The following is a 10,000-nucleotide window of genomic DNA, read 5'->3' as shown; positions in this document are numbered from 1 at the left end:
CAACAGGATGGAGCATCCAGGCTGGTATCAGTGAAAAGTGCAAAAACAAACATCTGTAATAGTACGGTGGTGCATCAGTGCTCATGTGTGACCTGCATGTGTGTAAAAGCAGCACTGATGAGGATACGTGTCATTTTAGAGAGACATAAAGTCACATGTTTACCTGAGAAGTTCATGATTATTTCAGCGAGACGATGGCAGGCCTCATTCTGCACTCATGACAACAGCATCGCTATGTAGACACAAAGTTCACCTCCGTCCCAACTTTTCTGCAGGCATTAAATTCTACATTTGTTTACATGTCAAAAATATAACAAGTGAAAGCATTAAGCGTTCTAAATAATCACAGATACTTTTGTCTGTGTCCAAAGTACTCCAGTGGTCTACACACAGCCTTGACCTCAAACATATTAAACACCTTTGGAATTGATATGGAATCTAGATTGACTAACTGGCCACAAATTCTCATTTAGATGCATTTTTAAATTTAATGGAAATCCTTCCTAAAAAGTGAAGTTTGACGTGGTTACAAAGGAGAAACAAAAGAGCTGCAACTCCACATTAATGTCCAGGGCTTTGGGATGATAAGTGCTCCACATACTTTTCACCATATAGTGTTTTACTTTCTATAAAATACAACTATTTCATCCCCTTATTATGTTCATGATCAAATGTGTAAATAGAATAAAGCAAATGTCCATTTTATAGTTGATAGTCCTCCAGATATTCTGTGATATGAATAACAGGATTGATGTTGGACGTGTCGGCGGCTCTGTGGAGGTTAAGAGGTTAAGTTTGGTTTATTAGACTCACATTACAGATTGTAGTTTGTATCTGATCTTCACAGTGACGTTATCAGATTATTAAAGAGAGAAAAAATTTAAAGTGTTGTATAATGGAGAACCTGCAAAACAGAAATTCTTCATGTGTTGTTCTTGTTTTAGTCTGATTCAGGGTGAGAGATCAGAACCACCTGAACCCAGCAGTGTGTCCATGAAGAGTGATTGGTCAAAGGGAGAACCACCAATGTTCAGTGACCGAGAGCGTTCTACTGATCTGAGGTCAGGATGATTTTAGGAAATGTGACTAAAATCTTTTTATATTATTCAGATTTCCACCTATTATTAGTGTTTTATTAGAACAGTTTTAATAATCACATTTTAATCTCCACTGATTGTTCTTCTGTGCTTTAGGTCAGTGAAAAGTAAAAGATCAGACTCACCTGAACCCAGCTGTGTGTCCATGAAGAGTGATCAGTCAATGATCCATCCCATGACATTCAGAGAAGGAAATTCTTCTACTGATCTGAGGTCAGCTTGTATTTTCTATTTTATTCAGTTGTTCACAACCAGTCCAACCTGATAAAGTTTGGCAATAGAATGATGTTAAACAGCTGCTGAATGTTTATTGCAACCCCAAATCAGAAAAAAGTTGGGACAGGATAGAAAATGCAAATAAAATAAACACAGAGTTTCTTACTGTGACTTTGACGTTTATTTGATGTCAGACAGGATGAAGCTGAGATATTTCATCTTTTATCTGCTCAACTTCATTTCATTTATTAATAAACATCCATTCCTGCATTTCAGGCCTGCAACACATTCCAGAAAAAGTTGGGACGGGGAAGGGGGGGGTACTAGCACTAATTTAGTGCTAGTAATGAGATGAAAACACTAAATAATGATGTGATGTTAAACAGGTGATGTGAACAGGTGATTGTAATCATGGTTTGGTATAGGGTTGGGCGGTATGACGGTATTACAGTATACCGCAGTATTAAAAAATGGTGACGGTATTTTTTAAATGTGAAGCGCCAAATTTCTGCTTCAGGTTTACCTTGAAAACTGAGACTTTAGGACATGTGCGCATCCACAGTAAGGGAGGGGTGGGAGGGGTAGGCGGTTGGAGCTCACTGATTGGCTGTGGGGTGCTCACTGGTGTAAGGTGATAACACAGAGAGACGAGTGAAGAGCCACACTGGCTAGCGTTAGCTGTGAGCTAACAAGCAGAAACTGAAAAACGACTCGTCTTTCAAAATCAACATTTTTTTATCAGTTCAAGAGAAAGCGAACACGAGCGCGTGCATGCGCGGACATGTACTTATTTACTAAATATATCTTCAGTGTAAATCCAGCACAAGTGTGGAGAAAAAGGAGCAAACAGTGATAATAACGTTACGCCCAATCCGCTGTTCTGACTCTTGTGTCTGCCATAGATTTTCCTGCCTATGTAAGAACTATTTTTTCCTAAATAAAAGCGCTATATTAAGAAAAAAGAACGTCTCACCTGTCGTGTAATGTGAATTATAAAATATATAGTCTGACCCTTTAAGAATGTTAAGTGCACTGTAGGAAGAAATGTGTGAGAAAATGATTAAAATGTTTAAAAACAATGAACCTCAAAGAAATATTGCAAGGGATTTGCATGTTCTCCCTCTACAGTGCAGAATATCATTAAACCATTCAAGGAATCAGGAGGAATTTCAGTGTGTAAAGGTGGAGGGTGCAGCTTAATCTGAACGCTCGTGATCTTCCATCCCTCAGACGCCATCAAGAACCTCCACTCAACACTAGCTGATATAACCACATGGGTGAGGGATTAGTTTATCAAACTTTTATCAGCTCTACAATACAGAGTTACTGCACTAATCATACTTAACACTTTACTGTGCAAAAAAGAAGCCTTATGTTAACCATGTCCAGAAGCGGCGTCCACTTTTCTGGGCTCGGAGGCATCTAGGATGGACCATCACACAGTGGAAACGTGTATTGTGCTGCACATCACCTACTGCACACATTACAAAGGCATGGCTGAGGAAGAAGAGGGTACGAGTACTAGACTGGCCTGACTGCAGTCCTGACCTGTTCCCAATAGAGAATGTGTGGAGGATTTTGAAAGGAAAAATGTGACAATGACGACCCCGAACTGTTACACATCTTAAGGCCTGAAATGCAGGAATGGATGTTTATTAATAAGTGAAATGAAGTTAAGCAGATAAAAGATGAAATATCTCAGCTTCATCCTGTCTGACATCAAATAAAAGTCAAAGTAAACGTAAGAAAGTGTTTTTTTTTTATTATTTGAATTTCCATGCTGTCCCAACTTTTTTCTGATTTGGGGTTGTAGATTGAACTTAATGCTTTGATTGTTTACAGAAAACAAAAGAAATTAAAGAAATCAGAAAGAAGCAGCAGAAATGAGGTGGATTCAGTATTTAAGGTGTGTATCTGAGACTCTGTGTGGAACTTGTGTGTGATCAGTCACGTCTACAACATTTTATTCTTTTTAATATTGCAGAAATGTCCACAGTTATACTATTAGCAGTGACGTGATGCTTAATCAAAGAGGATTACAGTTTATGTGGTGTAATAAACAATAACTCATCAGTCATCTACAGTCAGCTTCAAAATTATTGGCACAATTGATTATTTGTGGTTGAAAGAAGTTTATTTGTTATCCTAAAATATAATAATCTTATTTAAAGTATATATTTCATAAATGTAATGAGTGATGAAGAAAGATGGTACACAGACTCATCACCAAGCTGATTCTAGACCCAAGAGCAGTGACTGAACATAATCAGAGGCCAAAGGAAACAAATGTTATCTGATGACCTAAGGTGGGATTTGACCCCACAGTATCTCTACGGTGTGAGTTAACCAGGAAACAACCAGAGGTCGTTTAAAGTGACAAACCAGATCACCAAACACACTGATCAGTTCATTAAAAATAATAATTAGGAAACTACAGTGATGTGAGCGCTGTGTTGGAACTGTGATCAAGTGTGATACGTTAGTTACATGATCCACCAACATATCACCACACGATCGATCAGTACTTCTATTTCTAAACCTAACTAGATAACCTACTCCTAAAAGTCAGTTTCTTCTAAACAACTGCTAGTTGTCCTGTACACCCCTACGCTTTGTTATAGTATTTTAATTAAGGTTGTGGCACTCTTATAAATCCAGACATTTTAGTTTTAATTTTACCTTTTTTAAATTTTACTTAATGTTTTAATTAATCCACGTCGTACCTTTACTAGGGAACCAATTATTTTGGTGACTGTACCAGTGTAGGTTTAACATTTTTATATGTAATTACTGTAATTTCATCAGGAGCTGGAGCAGAAAGTCTTCACTCTGTTAAAAAATGAGCTGAATAAATATAAGAAGATACTGAGTCCAGGTTACCCAGAATGCTCTGAGGTGAAGGATAAGGAGGATCAATGTAGTTTCAGAGAGGAGGTACTGAAGATCACTCTACATGTCCTGAAGAAGATGAACCAGACAGATTTAGCCAACATGCTGCAGACCAGTAAGAGCTGCTGGTTTTATTCCATCACTTTCATTTGATAAGATCTACAATATAATGTTATTTTAATTAAAAACTACAATAATTAAAAAAACTGAAAAATTATAATTATTTACAAACCTCTGAAAGTTAGTGTAGGTGTGTAATAGTGAAGTGTGTCGTGCTGGTAGTTCGTTGGTTAATATTCAGTTCAGTTTTATTCTTGCTAATACTAATAAAACATTAATAGCAGCAAACTGATATCAGAGACGATCAGACAGATTAGATTAGTAAATAAGTTTAGATTTTATACTCTGGTACATACAGTGAAATATTTATCTTCATGTTCTTCTGTTTATTAGAGCTGGTCTCTGTTTATCATAAGAACCTCAAAACCAAACTGATAGAGAAATATAAAAGAATTAATGAAGGAATCTCACAGCCTGGATCATCAGTTCTCCTGGATCAGATCTACACTGAGCTCTACATCACAGAGGGTTCGAGTGGAGACGTCAATACTGAACATGAGGTGAGACAGATTGAAACGACCTCCAGGAGACCAACAACACAGGAGAAACCCATCAAATGTAACGACCTCTTTAAAGACACGTCCATCAGAACTGTGCTGACTAAAGGAGTTGCTGGAATTGGAAAAACCGTCTCTGTGCAGAAGTTCATTCTGGACTGGGCTGAAGGAAAAGCCAATCAGGACGTTCTCTTCATGTTCCCACTTTCCTTTAGAGAGCTGAATCTGATTAAGGAGAAACATCTCAGTCTGATGGAGCTTCTTCAGTATTTTTTTCCAGAATTTAAAAGAATAAAATCAATAAACTGCAGCACCTACAAGATCATTTTCATCTTTGATGGTCTGGATGAGTGTCGACTTCCTCTAAACTTCCAGAACAATGAGATTGTGTGGGATGTAACAGAATCAGCCTCCGTGGATGTGCTGCTGACAAACCTCATCAAGGGGAACCTGCTTCCATCTGCTCTCCTCTGGATCACCTCTCGACCAGCTGCAGCCAATCAGATCCCTCCTGAGTGTGTAGGCCAGGTAACAGAGGTACGAGGGTTCAGTGATCCTCAGAAAGAGGAGTACTTCAGGAAGAGGATCAGTGATGAGAACCTGGCCAGTAAAATCATCAAACACATGAAGTCATCAAGAAGCCTCTACATCATGTGTCACATTCCAGTTTTCTGCTGGATTTCAGCCTCTGTTCTAGAGAGAATGCTGGGTGAAGCAGAGGGTGGAGAGATCCCCAAAACTCTGACTCAAATGTTCATCCACTTCCTGATCTTTCAGATCAAACACAAGGAACAAAAGTATCATGGGAAATGTGACCCTGACCCTCACCAGACCAGAGAGACGATACTGGCACTGGGAAAACTGGCTTTCCAACAGCTGGAGAAAGGAAACCTGATCTTCTATGAAGAAGACCTGAGAGAGTGTGGTATTGATGTCGGAGAAGTGTCAGTGTACTCAGGAGTGTGCACCCAGATCTTCAGAGAGGAGTTTGGGTTACACCTGGGGAAGGTCTTCAGCTTTGTTCATCTGAGCGTCCAGGAGTTTCTGGCTGCTTTATTTGCATTTATCTGCTTCATCAGCAAAAATCCAACAGAACAACAAACCACTGATCTGTCTGATCTGTTCACCAAGTCCAGCATGTCTGATTTCCTCAAGAATGCAGTGCACAAGGCCTTACAGAGTGAGAATGGACACCTGGACCTTTTCCTTCGCTTCCTTCTGGGTCTCTCACTGGAGTCCAATCAGACTCTCTTACGAGATCTACTGACACAGACAGGAAGTAGCTCTCACAGTAAACAGGAAGCTGTGGAATACATCAAGGAGAAGATCAGGGAGAATCCCTCACCAGAGAAATCCATCAATCTGTTCCACTGTCTGAATGAACTGAACGATCATTCTCTAGTGCAGGAGGTCCAGACTTACCTGAACAAAATAGAACCTGATTATATATATGATCATTCTTGTTGTCTCAGAGGAATCAGTCTCTCTCCTGCTCAGTGGTCAGCGCTGGTGTTTGTGTTACTGAACTCAGAAGAAGATCTGGAGGAGTTTGATTTGAGGAAATATAAGAGATCAGATGAAGGTCTTCTGAAGCTGCTGCCAGTGGTGAAAGAATCCAGAAGAGCTGTGTAAGTATTTTCATCATTAATATCACAGCAGCAGCTTTTTACTGTTATTATAAATGTAGTGAAGCAACATGAAGTGGTTCTGATCCACCTAAACACAACTTATTCTAACCTGTGTGTGTGTGTGTGTGTGTGTCACATTTTAAAGATAAAAGGAATCCTGGTGAGTCTGTGTGGTAACTTTCATTAAATTCAACATTTTATTTTAAAACCCCAATTTCAAAAAGTTGGGATCCTGTGTAAAATATAAATAAACATAAATAAAAAAAGAATGCAAATTTTATCGACCCACATTTTATTTACATTAGAGCAGTGGTTCTCAAACTGTGGTACGCGTACCACTGGTGGTACGTGAAGCAGCACGAGGTGGTACGCCAGATAATCTCGGAAAAGTAATTACATGCACCGAAAAAAAAAAAAGAATAATAATAAATAAAAAAATAACAAAATGTGTAAATTACTAATAAAATTCTTATAATTCTGTTTTAATAAAATCAGTTTAATTAAAACAAATCGTATTAAAACTAATGTGTTATTTAAAATATTCGGGGCTACGCAGACACCGTACTTCATTACGTCTATACTTCACGTTCGCGGTTTCCATCTGGAAATTTCCGAAACGGTATCAGTAAAGTTATCAGTAGATCTCTCGCTTTTATCAGATCAGATCTGCGTTTGAAGCTCACTGATCTCGTTCCTGGCTGCTCCGCTAAACAGACGCGTCCCACTCCCTCACATGCCGATTCTATTGAACGGATCTTTGAAATGAACGAAAGGAGCCAAGTCATTTATTTCTGCACAATTCTTATCGGCTGTAATCCACCCATTCAGCTTCCATCAGTAAAGGGGAATTAATCGTAAATCGTAATAAAGGCTGTGTATTGTCGATATTCAAATCCGAAACACTTTCAGTATTGCGGAGAGCGAGACACACACACACACACACACACAGAGAGAGAGAGCTGGTAGTATAATTACAAATAATTGAGAAATAAACTATAAACTTGTTTAATTCTGTTAAATCTGATTATTTCATTGTGCTTATGTTTTAAAGCAGAAACAAACACAGTCACATCTCTGTACAAGAGAGGATTTTTCTGAAACTTAATGAAATGCAACCACAGTCTGCCTCTTCCCTGTAGTGTTTTTGCCTTTTGAAATGAATCTTTCTCATTTAAGTGATGTTTGAATTAGGCCTACATTTAATGCAAATTTGATGTTAATATCGAGGGTGTCTTATAGTTTACCTAGTAGCGTGAAGTCACTTTTTGAACGGCTCCTTGAAAGGAACCGAGCCAAAAGATCCAGCTCCCGTCAAGAAGCCATAATTCCCATCACTAATATATATATATATACTGTATATATACACACACCTAATTAATGTGAGCCTTATGTGGTTCTGTGATGAGAAACATAGGTGGTACTTGGAAGTTTCGATTTGATAATGGGTGGTACTCGGTCTGAAAAGTTTGAGAACCACTGCATTAGAACATAGAACACATATTTACATTTTCAGCATTTAGCAGATGGTTTCATCCAGAGTGATTTACATTTGTGACCGTATACAATCTAAGCATTTGAGGGTTAAGGGCAGTGGTGAGGCTACAAGATCAGTTTCCGGCAACCTTCTAATTACTGGACCAGCACCTTAACCTCTAGGATACAGCTGATAGGCTACATATTAGATACTGAAATATATTTTAGCATTTCATGAAAATTATTTACAAAATGATGGCAGCAACACATCTTAAAAAAGTTGGGAGGGGGCAACAAAAGACTGGAAAATTAAGAAAACAGCTGTCACATGACTGGGTATAAAAAGAGCATTTTGGAGTCTCTCATAAGCAAAGATGGACAGAGGTTCACCAATCTGTAAAAAACTGCATCTAAACATTGTGGAACAATTTCAGAAAAATGTTCCTCAATGTAAAATTATGACCTCACCATCTACAGTACATAATATCATCATGAAAAGATTCAGAGAATCTGGAGAAATCCCTGTGCTCTAGGGATGAGGCTGACGGTTAATATTGGATGCTTGTGATCTTCGGGCCCTCGGGCAGCACTGCATTAAAACAGGCATGATTCTGTACTGGAAATCACTGCATGGACTCAGAAACACTTTCAGAAATCATCGTGTGGTGGAAAAAACCCTTTTAATAAATACCTTGAAGACTGGATTATAAGTAGAAAAAGAGGTTTATTCTTGTCTGCAGAGAAGGATCCCACCGACAAGCCTCTCATAGAAGACTGGGCAGTGTGATCCAGAAGAAAAGAACAGTTAATCTTATATACATGGTGGCAATGCCCTTATGGTTGTGTGGGAAAGTTCACACATTAACAAGGTGGGGAGTAGGAACTGTTTGAAGGTAGCGGGAACAGGATTCATAAGTGTCTTGATTGCAGGCGACAGTCTTCTGTTATGTATGGCAGCTGCTGAAAGACAGGATCTGGACGTCATCACAGGATCTGGGAATTATTGGAAACCATGCATCTTCTGTTATGTATAAATTAACATTTCTTTGTTCTTTGACAATCGTCTATAAACTTAATTCGCTGTGTAATCCAGAGATGCGAGTTAAAGCTGTATCATGAAGCCATATGTTAACACGATCCAGAAACGTCACCATCTTCTCTGGGCCAAAGCTCATTTAAAATAGACTAAAACAAAATGGAAAACTGTTCTGTGGTCAGATTAATCAAAATGAGAAATTCATTATGGAAACCACAGACGCCGTGTTCTGTACACTCAAGAGGGGAGGGAGGGATCATCCAGCTTCTTATCAGCGCTCAGTTTATAAACCTGCATCTCTGATGGCGTTGCATTAGTACACATCTGGAAAGTCACTATCAAAGCTAAACAGTATACAGATGTTATAGAACATTTACTCCCATCCAGATTACGTCTCTTTCAGGGACGACCTTGTTTATTTCAGCAAGACAATGTTAAACCACATACTGCATCCATCCAATCATCCATCAGGCTGAACTGGTGAACCTAACTGCAGTCCAGACCTTTCACCAATAGTTTTTATTTATTAGGATTGTAACATCATGTTTTACACTTTGGTTACATTCATGACAGGAACGGTAGTTACTCATTACCCAAGATTCATCAGTTCATAAGTTTAATATCAAACACAGTCATGAACTATTTAGTGTCTCTAATTCACCTCACATGCACGTCTTTGTACTGTGGAAGGAAACCGGAGCATCCGGAGTAAACCCACGCAGAAAAGGGAGAACATGCAAACTCCACACAGAAAGGACCTGGACTGCCCCACCTGGGGATCGAACCCAGGACCTTCTTGCTGTGAGGTGACAGTGCAGTGAAACATTTGGTGCATCATGAAATAAAAAGAAAATCTGGCATGTTGCCACTTTACTTCCAAGGTGTTGAGCTGATGGTTTTCCTCTGATTTAGAAGGAAAGCATGATGTTCTTTTATCTGCTGCACTAAGTTTCCTTGGTCGACCTCCACAATCCTCAGTGTTGCTCTTTTCTTTGTGCTTCTTCATAAGAGCTTGGAACTCCAGTCTGTTTTGAACTCTTTGCT

At 38.9% G+C, this 10,000-nt stretch overlaps 2 protein-coding genes across 2 annotated transcripts in view; both read left to right on the top strand.

Moving 5' to 3' along the window:
• Positions 1-10,000, top strand: part of LOC134304391 (NLR family CARD domain-containing protein 3-like) — a 45,629-nt gene that overhangs the window by 394 nt on the left and 35,235 nt on the right. The window contains exons 2-6 of the mRNA XM_062989998.1: positions 945-1,061; positions 1,194-1,314; positions 3,127-3,219; positions 4,119-4,317; positions 4,656-6,447. Of these exons, the coding sequence (XP_062846068.1) occupies positions 945-1,061; positions 1,194-1,314; positions 3,127-3,219; positions 4,119-4,317; positions 4,656-6,447 (2,322 nt within the window). The remainder of the gene's footprint in view (positions 1-944; positions 1,062-1,193; positions 1,315-3,126; positions 3,220-4,118; positions 4,318-4,655; positions 6,448-10,000) is intronic.
• The window catches only part of LOC134304385 (NACHT, LRR and PYD domains-containing protein 3-like), a 92,582-nt gene continuing 83,882 nt past the window's right edge, over positions 1,301-10,000 (top strand). The window contains exon 1 of the mRNA XM_062989994.1: positions 1,301-1,310. The gene's annotated coding sequence lies outside the window, so the exon portion shown is untranslated. The remainder of the gene's footprint in view (positions 1,311-10,000) is intronic.

The sequence above is a fragment of the Trichomycterus rosablanca genome (genome assembly GCF_030014385.1).
Source record: "Trichomycterus rosablanca isolate fTriRos1 chromosome 3 unlocalized genomic scaffold, fTriRos1.hap1 SUPER_3_unloc_1, whole genome shotgun sequence".
In the NCBI taxonomy this organism is placed as follows: domain Eukaryota; kingdom Metazoa; phylum Chordata; class Actinopteri; order Siluriformes; family Trichomycteridae; genus Trichomycterus; species Trichomycterus rosablanca.
The sequence above is the reverse complement of the archived record's forward strand: the minus strand, read 5'-3'. Positions and strand labels throughout refer to the sequence as shown.